At 41.2% G+C, this 17,611-nt stretch overlaps 1 protein-coding gene across 1 annotated transcript in view; it reads right to left on the minus strand.

The window, feature by feature from the left end:
* Positions 1 to 5,501: 5,501 nt before the first annotated feature.
* Positions 5,502 to 17,611, minus strand: part of fgfrl1a (fibroblast growth factor receptor like 1a) — an 80,451-nt gene continuing 68,341 nt past the window's right edge. Inside the window, exons 5-8 of the mRNA XM_071529593.1 lie at positions 14,054 to 14,410; positions 10,679 to 10,851; positions 10,383 to 10,563; positions 5,502 to 9,504 (exon numbers count right to left, since the gene is read on the minus strand). Coding sequence (XP_071385694.1) covers positions 9,077 to 9,504; positions 10,383 to 10,563; positions 10,679 to 10,851; positions 14,054 to 14,410 — 1,139 coding nt within the window. The 3' untranslated portion in view covers positions 5,502 to 9,076. The remainder of the gene's footprint in view (positions 9,505 to 10,382; positions 10,564 to 10,678; positions 10,852 to 14,053; positions 14,411 to 17,611) is intronic.

Genomic DNA, 17,611 nt, shown 5'->3' on the forward strand with positions numbered 1-17,611 from the left:
GTGTGTGTCAATCTCTTTCTCAGGTGAGTGTGTGTGCGTAGGTGTCTTCCCAGGTGTCTGTGAATATGTGTGTGTGTGTGGATGTGTGTGTGCCCTTCATGGTCACTGACTCCATTCACCTGAGCAGTCCTTTCACAGTGAAAAGGCAGTTGCCGGTAAAAAGCCCTTTTGGACAGCTTCTCTTCATCACCAGCCACAGCTGCTGTTGACTCAACGGCCCAGGAATCTCCTCAGTGGATTCACACCCTTCTACCCAGCCAACCGCACAGCGCAACCCTCCCTGAGAGAGCAAAGGGGCCTGCAAGACCATGAGGTCTAAAGGGCTGGAGGTTTCTCCCCGGTTAGAGCTGCACTTGACAAGATGTTTATGTAAAAATACACCTGTCTTAGCAGCCTAAATCAGGAAGTGGGGCTGCAACAGAGAGGAGTGTTTCATCCCTACTACTGTAGTTGAGACGCTGTAGATTTGCCTTAATTGCCCAAATGAAATTCTGGTGTTGGGTGTGACCACTTCTCTGCCCACAGAAAGTGATGAATCAAAACTTAAGACCGAAATACAAAACTTTTTCCTAAACCGCAGCGACTAAAAGCCCCGTCCAGAGAAAACTGGACTCAACAGCGTTAGAGCTTTTGCCTATTTCATCCCTTTGGTGTCAAGTGATCACCAGCTGGGTTGGTAAGCATGAGACTTTATTGACATCAGGTTACATGATCTCTGAATACTTAGGTCAAATAATTCAAACAGTTGTCTCTCACTGTCATTTGGGGCCGCCAACATGCAAAGGTGCTTTAAAAATCAGGTTCCACTGGTGCCAAGAACCATTATTGTTGCGATGTGAAACTTTTAGTGCTTTGTAAAACTCTTTTCGAAGGTTCTTGTCAAAGGAAGAAAAAAAAAAAATTCCAATGATTTCAACCCAGGTCAGGAATGTCCTCACTGGCTTCACACCCGTCTGCCCAGCCAGCCACACCTGGAACACACTGGAGCGGAAAGGCCTGTAAAAACCACAAGCTCCAGAGGGCTGAAGGTTTCATTCTCAAAAACGTTCAATGAAAACAGTATTGCCAATGTCCAGTGTCATTGTTGGTGTCATTGTTCTTTTTTTTTTTTTTTTATTCTTTGTAGAAACTCTTTGAAGCATCTCTTCTGTAGGCTACAAACTCTTCAACATATTTCCGGCCCACTGGAGCCCTCCCAGAGAGAGCAAACAGGCTTACTAGACCACAAAGTAGGAGGGCTAAATGTTTCATTCAGGTTAAGCAACAAACTCTCAATCTGAATTGAATTTGTGGTGTTATGGAAACTCTTTTAGTTAATTTATAGTGCTTTGTAGAACTCCCTGAAGGGTCACACTAAAGAAAGAAAAAAAAATCTCTTTTCCCTTAGGATTACAACCAAAGAACCTCTGAAGAACCGTCGCGTAACCGTCGTGTTTAGGATGAGATATGCAAAGCATTTCTGTATAATGACGAGTATTCACATTATAGGATTTATGTGAGCTAAGGAAAGTAAGACCTAAGGATTTACCTAAGACCGAACAGCCCAGGGAAGCCAACTGCATACTGGAAACCTCTCTGACTGAGCAGAAAGGCTTGCTAGACCACATCTGTTGAGAGCTAGGGGGTTTCAGAGGGAATTTTTTTAGTAATGAACAAAGGAAATTTTATACACTTTTTAGTTAACGAGGGTGAGTTAACACTGCTTCATGCAGTCACCTTTGCATTGGTCCTTGACTCTAAATCCCTTTATGAATTTCTTACCCACACAAATTCCTTTTGTGAATTTCCTACAAACCCTCAATCAGCTCTGAACAAATAAATAAGAATTGTGCTGTATAGATCCATCAATGTGCCCTTTACCACTAAACTCTCTGGAGAACATGTCTATATACAAGGTTAGCAGATCCAATCCAGGACTGTTTTAAATGAGGATGTAACAGGCTTACATTACAGAGTTTCACTATTAACACAACAGCAGTTTCATCAGCCAAAGAATGTCTTAATGGATTCAAAGCTCTCTACCCAGCCAGGTCACACACCAGAAGGTTCTCTGGGCAACAAATAAAAACACAAGATAATGTAAAAATGTGTATGTGCTCTCACATGAAAAATGTTTCAGTATCAACAAATATAGATAAGAGATTTCCTGATTGTGAAAAGTTGTATGAGTCTCAATGCAACTTTTCTTGTGGTACAAAATACTTCTGAGCAGTAAACAGCAAGCAACTGTTGGATTCACAGGATCCCAGACTGTCAGTGTAAATCATTTCTTCTTAATTGGTTTAAATAGATTTTAAAAAAAATGCAGCTCACAAACCCTTCTGCTCAGTGTGGAAGAGGATTAGCACCACGTGAAAAAAGTCAGTATCTCAGAATTCTGACTTTATTCTGAGAATTCTGACTATTCTCAGAATCTCAGAATTCTGATTGTATTCTCAGAAGTCTGATATTGATCTCAGAACTCAAATTTTTCACAGGTGGCCCTAATCCTCTTCCATAGCTCAGTTATAATGTTACATTTTTTGGTAATATGCCATATCTCTGTGTGCAGCAACAGGCTTCTATCTAAAGAATACATATTGGCATTGAATCAGTGACATGTTATTGATAAAAGAACTGAAACTTAATTCACTCTAACATTCACTGCAAGTCACTCTTGATAAGATGTCTGTTATAATGCCTATAAAGTAAAATATAAAAAATATAGAACTTTCTCTTCATTCTAATGTTAAACGACAGTGAGTATTTTGGCTTTGGGTATTGAAATGACAGATCAAAGAGGAGCCTTAACAAGAGGCAAAAGGCATGTGGCCTCAGCGGCCAACTCTCCTCCCATCCTATCCCTCACATCTCTTCCCTTCTCACTCCTCTCTCCCCCTCTCCTCTCCCTTTTCTCATCTCCTCTCATCAGGCAGCGGTGAGCTCAACACATCTGTCAGCAGCTGAGTTCTGTGTCATCCTCCTCCTCAACCTTTCCCCCCTTTGCTTCCCTCCTGTCTGTCTTCCACCTCTTCCTCCCCTAAATCTTCAAGTCAATCAAATTCATGGGAGGCGATAAGACACACGTTAACGCAGGAAAACGCTAATCTCTCAGATTAGAAAAGAATGAGAGTTGAACGTTGAAAAAGAAAAGAACCTTGTAAAGTCCCACACCTGCCGTTTATCTTTCATCGGGTCAGTTTTGCATACTTCCCCTTCTTCTATCTCTATCTCTAAGACAAAAATGCTCAATCTAATATGTTTTGCCTCTATAACCATCTTTGTGAGAAAAAGGCACAGCTCCTGATACAAATTGCACAATAGTCTATTTGTTTTTCACAGCACCGAGAGACTTTCACAGCTTTAATCCAAAATATCACTAACTTCTCCCTCTGTCTATTTATTTATCAGGATTTATTGGGGTGAAACTAAGTCGCAGCCTGGTCATTTTTCAAAATGATACGAGGGGGGAATAAGCAGTAAAAATGCAGGGACTGGTGAAAATCGCCACCCCTTGAAATAGTCGTGGGAAACTCTTGACTTTGCAGAAATTTCTAAACCGCAAATTCCTGTGAGGTGCTGCTTCACCGTATGTTTTCATTGTTCCTTTTCTCAAGCTCCTTTCTCTTCCCCTCCGCCTCCTATATGCCCTCAACCCAATGCCCTCTCTCCTCCCTTACAATCATGTCTTTTTTCAAAAAGGTATCATGGGATGTATATATTAAATCAGTCCATTTCGTCCATCACTTGTTATCTCAGACACCACTCATTGGACTTTGATGAAACTTTGGGAAATGATGCATCTCACCACTGTGTTACAGCATTTTCAAAATGACCCTGATTGGCCCGAGGAGGAGACTCCAATTACAGGTCAAAATTTGGTCCTGATTGGCCCAGAGGGAGACCGCATCATTCATGGGGGACGACGTGTTTACCTTTGTCCCCGTTTTTCTTTACAACTCTTTAATTGATATCTATTAATCTTACTGGGTTTTATTTATTGATTTGTCTGTAATGCGCTTTGTTACTTTGCTCTGAAAAGTGCCAAAAGAGTTAAGAGTAAGTTCAGTCATTAGCCAGTTCATGGAAGTTTTTACATTTTCCACCTGCAGAAACTCAAACTGCATAAACAGAAAATACAAGGAAAAAGACACTGTCTGATTGACAGGTGATCTCTGGGAAGTGCAGTGCAGAAACACCACAGCAATGAGCGCTGAGCACCAAAGATGCCACCAAATTTTTTTTTAAAATGAGGATTTAGTTTACACTCTTTCTGCAGTGCTCCCGTTCTTTCATCAGTGTTTTCTTTCATCATCTTCCTCTCCTAAATGAGTCAGATAGGGAGACGCTGGGCCTTCACACCCTCCGTCTGCACGCAACGCTTGTCCATCTGTCGTCTCCCCGGACAGACACGCTGACGGATGAACCGCCGGCTGCTGCTCCCACAACTGAAGAGCTACAACTATTTAGGGAAGGACGTTCACTTAAAGATGGTCCCTTGGTACTGCAGTATACTGGATATGGAATCCTTTTGTGTGTGTGTGTGTGTGTGTGTGAACAAAAAGCGTGTGAGAGTGATCTGGGACAGAGAAAGAGAACATGTGATAGAGAGATAGACAGATATGTCAGTGTTACTCGCAGCATTACTTATGATGTTGATGTGATGTTGAACTTTGGTAGTACCTTGGGTTGTGTAGCCTCCTGGACAGCCTCTGTTTGTTTGTTTGTTTATTTTTAGCTGCACCTGTTTATCTCTTGTATTACCTTTTATTCCTATTTTTTATCATTTCTTTTCGGCACACACTTTTATGTAAAGTTCGATCTGTTTTTAATTGTATCTCTGTTTGTTTGTGTGTTTTTAGTTGTACCTGTCTACCTCATATATTACCTTTTATGCCTATTTTCTTTTATTGCTGCTTTTGGATTTTATTGTATGTAAAGCACTTTGTAAACATTGTTTTTAGAAAAGTGCTACATATACAATACAAATAAAGTTATTATTATTATTATAACCCCAAAATCGGCAATTCTCTGTTATCTGTTGCTCCAGTAGAGGCTACTGGAGAATTGCATTTTTTTTTCTCTCTCCATTCACTGCCATTGTATGGCGAAACAGGTCTGAAAATCACACTTTTCTAGCACATAAACAAATGAGAACAAATTCTGACAATATATAAAAAAAAATAGTCATTCTTTAAGTGAATTCTTTAAGTGCAACACAGAAATTCTTCCGACCGGATTTCGGTGTTACACTTGTTGGTTTGATAACATAAAGAAAGTGATTCACTTAAAAAGAAATCTGCAGAATGACTAGTATTTTTTATATATTGTCAGAATCTGCTTTGTTCACTCACCTTCTGCCTGCCAGTGGTTGTTCCTGACCACATGACTTCTCTTGTTCAGCCTAAACATATTTCTTATATTGAAAATAAGCCAATAATTCTTCATGAAACTATTACATAATGGATCTTTAACAGCAAGGACAATATTACTCAGATTTACTGTCTTTTTTTAATGGCACCAATAAAATGATTAAAATGTTTCCATGAGACAGAAACTTTGCTTCAGCATGGGAGAAAATAAATTTTCAACCTAAATGACAATAGACTGTACAAGATTGTCGATACAAAGATTATCGATAAAGTTTTGTATATTCCGGCAGCACATATAAATATCTTACATTGATACGTACATGGTATTTGCTACATAGCTTACATTATGACTATAAGACAAAATGTCATCCGTTCATGCTATGACTCTTTTCCTTTTTGGATAATCATAACGCATATGTATCAATTACATATATAATGCCCAATTATATGAAAAAAATCATGTCAAAAGAAAATAAATTAAAAACAACGCTTTGCCTTTTTCGAATCCAGAGACAATTCCTTAGGATTTACAATTCTTTGTGGGCCAATGTGTCACCAGAGGTACTGTATGGTCCAAAGCACCTCTCCCTAAATTACAGAGCATGTAACAATGAGTTTCATTTCAACACTAGGGTTATTTCATTCCATCGACATACTAGTGGTAAGTGCATGTATACACAGTCTGTCTCTCTATTTGGCAGTCCATTAGCTTTGACACATAAAACTTACATGGGCTAAACACACGTAAAACAACTGAAAAAAAAGTGAATTCAATCTGAGGACATTTTTCACAGAGAAACACAGTATTGAATGAGATATGCTGTATTATTTTGTTTTTTGGCAAGCTTTCAACCCCTCCAACTTTAGAAGAAAATCTTTTAATGGTAGACTTAAGGATGCAGTTGTTGTTCAGGGTGACTTTGTTAGGAGATGTTTCAAAAGAGAAGAAGAGATGGTGAGAGGATAGGAAACAAACATTTCAAAGGGAAGGACACTAGAGCGATGGCTCAGGTATCGTCCATATTTAATGAAGAGCCAAGACATATTGACACCCGATGTTTCAGTTAAAGTTGTCGTCAGGTGTGTGTTATGGAGGCATCTGGATCCCCTTTGGTACTGCAATCATTTACTTATAAGCATGTGTTTCCTTTGCTGCATGGATTTGCTGTTATATAGTAGGTTTGTACATAAGAGGACAGGGTCAATCTAGTAGAAGGATGAATTAGAAGAAGACAATTTTGTCACAGCTTGTCAGTATTAGAGGTATGACATGCACAATGTGATCACTGCTTTATGCCTCTGAGGTTATCTGTAGGCTGCATGCTACATAAACATCCCAAAAATTTTAACCATGAGCTTTTCCTTTTTGCAAACATCTCTGGACAGGGTCACCCCTCTTTTTTCCAAGATTACATCACTGAGCGTACCTTTAAAAGAGTGCTGTAATTTGAAGCAGTCGAAGGCATATCGTAATTTCACTTTACACAGTTTTTTTTATATAGTGGTCAGATTCATAAGCAACACACAGGAACAACAAGATGGCCACCTGAGAATTCAAGAGCAAAAGAGGAAGAGAAAGTCGGCTGTAACTGGCTGTCCAATAAAAAGGTCTGTTGGGACTGGTTTTCCATGAGGTCTGGGTCAATGCAACACACCTGCTGAAAGCACTGATGCTGGTGAGCGAAACAAAACATACAGATCCAAACATCCCAGACACATCCTTTAATGTACTGAGCAGTGATTGATTGGAATTGATTGCCGATGTGCAGCACTCAAAGCATTTTATATACTTATAGCTACTCAGTGGGTGTTGCCATGTTGACTAATCATCGATCTGAATGACTTTCTCCATGATATGGCTCTAAATTTTGATAATAACAACAATACTGATAGTAACTTCAGTTCAAATAAGCTGCATCACCATCATATTACTTTTCAGCATCTAGAACCTTTAAGTTCTTGATTGCATTTAGATTTTCGAGATTTCAGAACAGGTCCTAGGTGTGAAGGCAGCCCTTTTCCAAAACTTTTCTTCTTCACATGCAAACACAAGAGACAACAAATGTCTCCAGAGGTCCTTTGCCTTGTAACAAACTGTCTGTAGAGGAGAACAGAGCACATGCAATCCCTGTTCACTTACATCACTCACAAAGTGTCTCTGTCAGACCACTCAAAGAGATGTACGGTCCGTTTGAGTCGATTGCCTCCAACTTGGAGAGAAGAGATTTGAGGGCTGTCTTTTAGTTTCTTATGTTACCAAGTTTACGATGAAGTCTCCTTCCAGCCCACCAAATCTCATAACAGATTAACAAGAATCCGTTACATATCCAACGATCCGAAAGCAATCCGTGAAATCTGGAAACAATTTTTACAAGGCACCATTTTACACCAAGGCATCGTTGACAATCCCTTTGCGTTGTTGGCTGAAGAGGTTGAACATCTGACATGAGGAGATTCGATATCCTTGATCCGTCTCACCCTCTCTCTTCCAAAGTCAGCGAGCATCAAACGACGCCGAAAAGGAGATGATATGAAACGGGAAATGCCACCATTCTCCAGGAAGTAAGGAGGTTTGCAACGAGACAGGACCTGTCAGTACATTCACTCATCGCAGAGTCGTAATAGACCTAACGATTACTTCTGCAACCGAGGAGCGAAAACAAAGTCTTTTCTGGAGAAACCCGCTGGTCGTAACAGAACTGCTTTTCCATATCAGTCACACTGCAGCCGCCGCCAAAAATAATCTACTAAAAGAGATCCAGGAAAACCAATGATTCTGTCTAAGTTCATAAGCTCAGTTTGACATGAAGTGTTTTTCATACAGTACCCAGATAGCAGCTGGACAGTTTTCACAACGGCTGTCAAAAACAAAAAACAGAAGCCCTCTGGTCTTTGCCAATGGTGTGGATACAGCGGAGCTCGTCTTGATCTGTGGTTCATGTGGCTCAGTTGGGCTGACGCCTGAGATATACTCTGAATATAAGCTATTACAGTACATACACGCTATATTGTTCTTTATAGGTCGCTCTGGATGAAGTAGCCTGCTAAACGTTAATGCCATAATCATATTCCATTATATACATGAATATATTTGGATCCTTGTAAGGTAAGTGTGCCGTATTTGTTTTACTGCTGAGGAGGTTGTAGTTGTGTCCAAGGTACTTAAAACAGCAGACGGAGATAAATCTCACTGAGCATGCTCGGGGGTTACATGGGAGCCAAAGCTGTCAGGTTACTTTGAAGACGTCGGGTTCGCTGGCGCTTCAAACACAAGGCTTCAAGGGAAATGGGGTGAGATTTACGGATCTACGCAAGAGATCGCATATAATAAAAAAAAAAAAATCCCAAAAAGGCTTGAATAAAGCATCTTTGGGGATTTCAACAGATTGGCTGAAAATAATGTTCTTGGTGATGCACTTGTGTCTTCTCTTTCTTTCCATTCTTCATTGTTTGTATCCTGAATGAGTCGATGTAAATTCAGTAACTTGTATGGCTGCAGAAGAGTGAGCTGGGAGAGAGAAACAACGCAGAAACACTAATCCCATGTTTCTGTATATAAGTCCACATGGGCTTTTGCATGTGGCTTCCCATGCTCCATGCTCTGTATGTCAACAAGCAGCGTGGACTATTGCGACTGAGTCTGTGCACAGTAACATGCTGATATGTAGCAGAAAGTTTTTCAGAGAGATTTTGAATGTGAAAGCACCTTACAGCTAGCCTTGATGCTAACACTGGTAGTGAATGTGCTGGTGCTGGTGCACTTTCCCGTCCACGTGCGAGTGCGTGTGTGTGTGTATGTCCGTGTAGATCTTCGGGTAGACCTTGGGAGCCAATCCCGCGCCACCCTGAGCGAGGAGAAGCTGCTGCTGATGGGCGACGTAGTCCTCGTAAGAAAGACAATCTTTATCGCCGTTGGCCGGTTGAGGAGGAAGCGGCGGGCAGGCTCTGTCGCGATTGGCCGCCGGCGGACGCTGGGAGGCGGGCAGAGCGGAGGAGGAGGAAGAGGAGGTGGAGCAGGTGCGCTTTGATTGGCAGAACCAGAGGAGGGCGGTGCCTAAGATGAAGGCCACGCCCGCTGGGATGCCGATGATGACGGGCCAGGGGAGGCTGGGGGCTGTCGCCGTGGGAACAGGGTTGATGTGGGGCTTCAGGTCTGGTGGGTGGGAAAGAGATGAGAAATTGAAAGAAATTAGAGGAAAAACCAATCAAAAGTAAGAGAAAATCATCTGCCTAGATGTCAAAGCAATGTACTGTTTTAACAATACTATAATGAACAATAAATTCTTTCAGGTGACGTAACACACACTGGTTGGCCATATTGGAGGTCTGCAGTTCTTGCTCAACAATAGCTTGTTGTGTTTCATATGACTTGGCCATCTCAACAGAATTCAAAACACATGGTTAACTTCTGCGCTGTTGACTGATACATCTGATTTATTTTGCGTTTAGATAATGTAAGCTTGTTAGCTAGCTAATCTTAGTGTGTGGTTTGCTAACTATAACTGTCTTGATGTCAATACATATGATTTGCACACAATAAATGCATCTAGTAGAAGCTGGTGTGCATTGGTAGGACCAAAGGGTCTAGAGCCAAGACACTTCACCGTGTCACAGTAACCTAAATTTGGTAACAAATATACCTTATTAGACTATTCACTCTTACTTCTAACATTACTGAATTGACAGCCACACCACAACAGTCTATTTCAGGTAAGTCTTTATATATTTAAATATTGTTATGTGTACACCCAACTTTGGTTGCTGGGAGAGTTGTTGTGCAACTACAAAGCCTCTATACACACCCACAAAACAGTCATATAACTGCCCCTTAGGCTGTGCACCATAGTATTGGTACCCGGAGAGATATATAAAGGTATTGCTCTTTCTCTCTCTATGTATATTTATATCTCTCTCTGCCTCTCACAGTTCTGGTGCCCAGACAGAACTTGTATATTATAGACATAAACATAAACATAGACATAGACATAAACACTTCTCTCTCTGTCCCTCTGTCCCCTTTCATTCTCCCACCTGGCAGCACGGTGAGATAGGCGCTCCTGAAGCTGTAGCCCATAGTATTGGCTCCCAGACAGATGTACATGCCGGCGTCCTCCTCCTTGGCTCTGGTTATCAGCAGCTTGTTGAGGTACGACCCGTCGGGACGCGACCACACCTCCCCCGTGGGCAGGACCACGAACCGGTGGTCCCCGACCTTTGATCAGATCAGATCAAATCAAGGAAAAGTTTACTTCAAGGAAACCGTGAACGTTTTGCCAGATAAATTGTGAAAATGATAAAGACTTGTGTGTTTATGTGCATGTGCGTACCTCGATGGTGGAGTTGTATTTGTTCTCATCGCCCGTCTCGACCCTTTTAAGCCACTGGATGACCGGCTTGACGTCACTGCGGACTTTACACTGGAAGGACGTGGTTCCCCCATAATCCACAGTGGTATTGACTGGGTGGGTGCCAGTCAGAATGGGTTTGGAGTTGGTACGCTCTGCAGATGGGGAGATGAGGAAGACAGAAAGAGAGACAGAAAAAGAGACAGTATATTTAATTAAGTCCACTTTCAATTCAGTGTGTGAAACAGAAGAAAGGGTTCGCATTTTCAAAACCTCTTTATAAACCTGTTTGTTGTATTTTGTAAACCTGTCAGATTGAATTTTCATCTGAGTGAGTTTGTGTAATATGAATAATCCTCTTACCAATATTTTGCAACAGACTGCTTAGTAGTCAGCGCAATAACAAATCTTGACCTGGCTTCACATTATAGTAAGTTATGTGCACTGAAAGCATTTTCAAGTCTTGTAACTAAATTCTGTAGTCAGCAACTATAAGCTCCAATTCCAAAAAGAAAGCATAAGCACCGTGAGGAGACAGAATGTGCTCTATAAGTATATTCTCATTCTGCCCTCTGTAGAAAATCACTTTTCAATTTATTTGAACTGAATGCAAGGAGAAAGCAGAAGCACTGAGAGAATGCAATATGGTTTGAAAGCATTATTCGCACAGTATCGGCCGTATTCAGCGCCACATCCTCCCTCTCTGCTGAAGAAACACAATCAGAGCCCGTATCTCTAAAGTCAGCCTTTTCTTTTTCAGTTTATACAGCAGAATAAACACACCTGCCCGAGAAATTCAATAGCGTCTTTTTTAGTACCTTTCATCGCAATCTCACGCAAGGCTAACTCACAAAGAGAAAAATATGAATCCGTTTTTTAACCTATTTGACAATCAGCTGTTTCAACCCTTTCATCTCGGTCTTGTTTCTGAATCACAGCCATAAGAAGAACATGAGAAGTGAACAAGCCTCCTCAGTCTGTGTTATGTTATAGGAGGCATTCATGTAGTCGGCGAGGACCGCAGCTTCCACAGTTTTCCCTGGCTTTTGGGGGAGATTTTAGTGGTGAAGCTGCTGGCTGGGTTTTGGATGAAGGTTTAAGACTCTCTAAGAGTACTTTAGCATCTTTGTGGGCAAGAGCAGTGCTACGTTTCCTCCATCTGGCACTGCTGGCTTCTTTTTCTGTGTTGATTTCAATGGAAAAGACTGTGGCACTGTTGAGTGTTACAGACGGTGCTTAACATGTTTTCAGCACTCATGAGCGCACGGTGCTATAAGTTTAAAAATGTCAACTTTAAACGTGTTTTCAATAGTCGCCGAGCAGCAAGAGCCAGAACCAGCACGTCCCAAAATCATCTGTTAAACATTGCTACCTAAAATGACATGCAGAGTGAACACACAACCCGGCTATTGGAATCTCTGGAGTTCAATTTTTCATTTAGGTGGTCAGAAAACACTCAAGTGGGTTGGCTAACATGCAGGATAATATGCATTTAATGTGTTTCTTCTCAAGATGATTCTCCTCCTAGGCTCAAACTGATAGACGCTCACACTACTAGTCAAGCAAATGCAAAGCCATGCATGACTATCAGACAAATTATGGTATGCAAGCGTAAGTGCCTTGTTTACCTATTTTAGGTGTGGGGTAAATAGAGGAAAATGGAAAGCAATAAATCATTTTTCAGTGAGTTTAACAGACTTCTTTGGTTCCACTAGACACAGTTGTACTGCTGTTCTTTCTCTAACTCAATTCCTCTTTTTTTCTAGTCTTCTTTCTAACAGCTGGAAATGACTGACAGCTGAGTGAATCTCTACCGATAGAGAAAATGTCACATTTGACATGAGCGAGCAGCGGTTTGATTTACTTCCTTTCTGTGTGTGTGTGTGTGTGTGTGTGCATGTGGAAACATGTGTCTTTGAGGAAAGGCTCCAGCTGTAGTTTAATGTACAACAGATGTGCCGAGTAAAGAGAGAGGAGCCAGTCTGAGGCGCTCAACACAACTACCACACTCAGCAGCACACAGTTCAACACACACACACACACACACACACACACACACACACACACACACACACACACACACACACACCAACTCAACACCAGCCACCTCAATATTAAATCAACCAATCTCAAAACAGCTTTTGTTGCCTTCTAATGCAACCTAATACATCAAAACACACTCACAACTCATCGCAGCACACATTCTGCTCTCAACAGTAAAACTAAACCTTTTTTAGACCTAAACCGCAACGAGCTCACCTTCCAAACTCAAAAACCTCCACATTCTTCCCTTGCTTCACTGACGTTTATTGACGAGAGGTGATCAATAAATGTCACTGAAGTGAAAGAAGACCATGCAGCTTTTTAAAACTTCTCCTCTTCGCACGACTCTTCCTCCATCAACCCCGGAGCTGGTAAGGATTCAAACTCTTGCTCAAGGGCACTTCAGCTGGGCAGATGGTTGCTGACATAAGGCTTGAACTCAAGTGATTTGGTGGAAGGACGCTCTCTCTAACTGCTCGGCCATCCTGCTACCCACAATGCAACCCTGCCACTTACACACACCAGCCTAGGGGATCCTAGGGCAGCCAATAGGAATGGGACGATATGCTTATCTCACGGTACGATTCGATACACGATGTGGGGTTTACAATTTAATAAAACCATGATACGATGTAATAAATAAAAGTTCAATGACAACAAAGTCTAACTGAGCAGAATTATGTTTATTTCTGAGCTTTCTAGCATTGGCTTGCTAGTAGGGCTGGGCGATATGGACAAAACCAAATATCACAATATTTTTGACCAAATACCTCGATATCAAAATTGCGACAATATTGTAGGGATGACTATTGGTGCTTTCACAAAATATTTACACAATGAGATTTTTGATAAATAATCATCAGTAATGTGGATATAATGACTAAGTGGGTAAAGGCAAATAATAGAACAGCTAGAACAGTCTGCTAAGTTCAGAAAATGACATCACTTTACTGTAATGCAGCCTTTAAAACCAGGAAAAGACAACACTTATGCCATATAACGATATTACGATATCCAAAATCTAAGACGATATCTAGTCTCATATCACGATATCAATATAATATCGATATATTGCCCAGTCCTACTTGCTAGAATATAAACAACTTAAAAATGTAATTACAAAGTACAATTAATGTAATGTTGATAGAGAACTTGTAAAATTGTGATTGTGATTACTACAGCAGAATAAAATGTAGTTAATATCGCGATTCGTTTTTCTGCCCCATGACACGTATTATACATTTTTTGCATTGCGATATATTGAATTTCGATATATCATCCCATCCCTAAGTATAAATAGATACTGCAACTCACGTATGACTTCCACTTTGTAGGTGGCGTTGATCTCTCCCGCTCTGTTGGAGACGTGGCAGGTGTACTTCCCGCTGTGCTCCGGCGTCAGGTTCTTCAGACTCAGAGTCCACTTCTTCTTCCTCCCTTCCCCTCCTCCTCCTCCTCCTCCTCCTGCCCCAACTCTCTCCCCTCCTCCTCCTCCTCCTCCTCCTCCTCCTGCTCCTCCCTCCTCCCCGACTAGCGGGCGGCTGTCCTTCAGCCAGATGATGTCGGGGCGAGGGTTCCCGCTCGCCGTGCACTTCAGCCGCACCGAGCTGCCCACCGGCCGAGCGATGACGCGCTTCCTCATCTTCGCCGGCTGGGTGAACCGAGGGCGGACTGCGAGTGGAGAGAGGGTGAAAAGAAGAGAGGGGGGAGAAGAAGAGAAAAAGTTATTGATATTGGAAAATAACTGGGACACGAAGGCCCTGATTCTTGCTCTCGTTACTATTGTTTGCTTGTAGAAAAGTGTTTAGTTTTTGAATGAAGAAATGAAGAAGAAATTAAGTTTATTCTAGTGTTTCATTCATTATAAATCACTCTGGATAAGAATGTCAGCTAAAAGCCTAACATGTAAATGTAAAGTAAAGAGATAAATCATTTGTGAGAAGTTCACATGTACACACGCACACACACACACACACACACACACTCTTAACCAGCTGGGTGAAACACAGCCGCACGACAGATGGGAAGAAAGGAAGGGCGGAAGTGGAAGGTCGGGGGGAAAAAAAAAATGAAAGAAGTTATTAGGAGAGATAAATGGTTTACAGAACAGGTTTTATATTTACAAGCAGTGTTCTGTTCTTCAGACCAGGATGAAATGAAAAGATTGTAGAATTCATCAGAGATTCTTATGTGGCACTTTTATTAGACGTGAGGAGCGATCAAAGCCATGTTATCTGAAAAGGTTGTGACACTGAGGGAGGGTTTAGAAATGTTTCAAGCCTCCACTGTTTTAGTTTTACCTTCCAGGAGATTAACTTAACTGTTCCTATTATTTATTTATTTTTGTTCGTTTTAAACTATTGTATTTTTATTTGCATGCTTTTGTTCATATCCTGTAACCAACCTATCATACACCTCCATGCTTTGTTGCTGCAATGACCCAATCATCTTTTGGAGAACAATAAAGTTAATCTTATCTTATTTTATCTTCTCTTTTAAGTAATATTAGTCAAAACACAAACTTGCTGTTTGGAATTATTAGCTTGGTCAATGATATTTTAATGACGTAAACCTTTTAGATGGATGTAGCAGTTCTACAGTCCACATAGCTCTGGACTACATGACTACTATTGATGCACAGCAAAAAATATCCACCTTAACAAGTCATTTTTATCTAGTATCGAGTCTTTAAATCTTGTTTTTCTTAAAACAAGAGAAACATCAGCATTTATTTATTTCAATAATTTTCTTGAAGCCTTGAAAAGTCCTCTTGAAGTCACGAAAGTGTTCTTGATAATACTGAGGAGATCTGCCTTCATTTTCCTTGTTATAGGATACTAACACTTGATTCCTGAAAATTCCTCCAACAGGTGAAACTGCTTTGGGATCAAGCGGACTCAATCCACCGGCAGAACTTTGTTTACTTATTTCAAGATGGAGATGGACATTTTGGAGATTGTTTTGCAGTGTGAAGAGCGGCGGACAGGCTGAGATCATCACCTGAGGCGGTGCCAGGAATCCCATGTTGTGCTGTAACAACATATGGCAGCGTGCCTTTTGGTATATACAATGTAATTTGCTGTAATAAACCTAGTTGTTTTGTTTGAGAAATATTTTTGAGTCACTTCCTCTTCACCCCCCGACTCAAGAACTTTACTCACATGGATGGGAACCCAGATGCAAACTCACGCACATACACACACACACACACACTTGCACACCCACCAGGTTTCTGATTTTCCACTGATCAAGCACCTCTCCCTCCAGGTTTGTAAGCATTCCCTGCTCTTAAAAAACACACCACACATTCAGCATCAACACACACATCCATTCCTACACAGAGATCCCTCCGTACAAACCATAAAATAGCCAGACAACTATTTAACATCTCCTTAAACATTCATTCATAGATTCATATTGCTGCATACAATTCATAAAAAGCCAGACAGTAACTTAACATTTCCCCGTACATCCATTCATACACAGATCCTTCCTTACAAAGCATAAAATGGCCAAACAATTGTTTAACTTAACCCCATACATCTATTCAAACACACATATCCCTCCATAGAATAGAAAAAAGCCAAACAATTATGTGACCTAACCCCCTGCAGCTATTCATAGATCCATATTCCTCTATAAATAAAATGGCTAGACAGTTATTTAACCTAACCTAGCCCCATGTATCCATTCATATCCAGCACATCCCTCCTTGCAAAGCACAAAGTGGCCACACAATTATTTAACCTAACCCCCATACATCCATTCATACACACATATCCCTCCGTACAAAGCATAACAATCAGCAAGCAGTGAAAACAGATCAAAGAGACAAAACAGATCCCAGTCGGTGGGGAGGGAGGAGAGAAAATCGTTCACAGGAGCGCTTGATTTTACAGCCCCCGTGTTCTCGCCGCAGCAGATAGCCATCAACCGGGGCGATAAATCACGCCGAAACTACTACAGTTCCGCCTCTTTCTTCGGACACAGTTATTATTCTAGCTCCGGGTAAACAAACAGGGGGAGAGTTATGTGACGGCTTTGCGCGCTCAGATCCGGAGGTATTTCGTCTATGGCAGCATTACTCAGCGGAATATAACTCCCTGCCGACCGACCCGAAGCTGGGCAGGATGACAAAACAAACAGACCCAAAAGGCTTTTAAGTCTCGCTGCTGGGCCCCGGGTCTGAAAAAAGGCTACTGGACTACAGCTGAACTGTGACCAGACAAAGTCAATAGAGCTGAGAGAGAGAGGGAGGAAAATAGAGTGAGAGAGATGGAGAGAGAAGGAGAGAGAGAGAAGTTTAGATAGTGATCTTTTATTTTGATGCTTTGGCAATGTTTTAATTTGATGATGACCTGAAAGGGATTGCAGGGGATTGGAGTGAATTCAACGGAAATTATTTGAATTAGATAAAGAGGAGAAAAAAAAAGAGAGAGGGAAAGAGCAAGAGCAAAGTGCAACTGAACTGAACCGAACCAAACCTAATTGAACTTCATTTTTATATCTTATCTCTCTGTTTTTTTGCTTAATTCATTTTCTTAAATAGGACAGTTGTCCATGTTGATGCTGTCTTTCCTGAGTTGGTCCATCATCCATGTTGAAATAAAGGATTTTTACCCTCAAAATCATAATGCCTCAGATACCTGCTTGACTGCCTACGAGAAGGACTTCTCAGTAGCTGGACAGTCTTAGTGCTTTTTAGCCAGATTTAACTGAACTGAATGGATAAAGGGGAGACTGGGAAAAAAGGAGAGTAGAAAGGCTGCAATTGAACTGAAATGAATGGAACTAAACTGAACTAATTCAAACTGATCTGAACTGAGCCAAGCCAAACTGAATTGGACTGAACTGAATAAAAGGGAGCGTGGG

The sequence above is a fragment of the Centroberyx affinis genome, unplaced genomic scaffold (assembly GCF_046629955.1).
Source record: "Centroberyx affinis isolate AG114_WGS23_722 - 3 ecotype Tasmania unplaced genomic scaffold, CSIRO-AGI_Caff_v1 ptg001803l_1, whole genome shotgun sequence".
NCBI lineage: Eukaryota > Metazoa > Chordata > Actinopteri > Beryciformes > Berycidae > Centroberyx > Centroberyx affinis.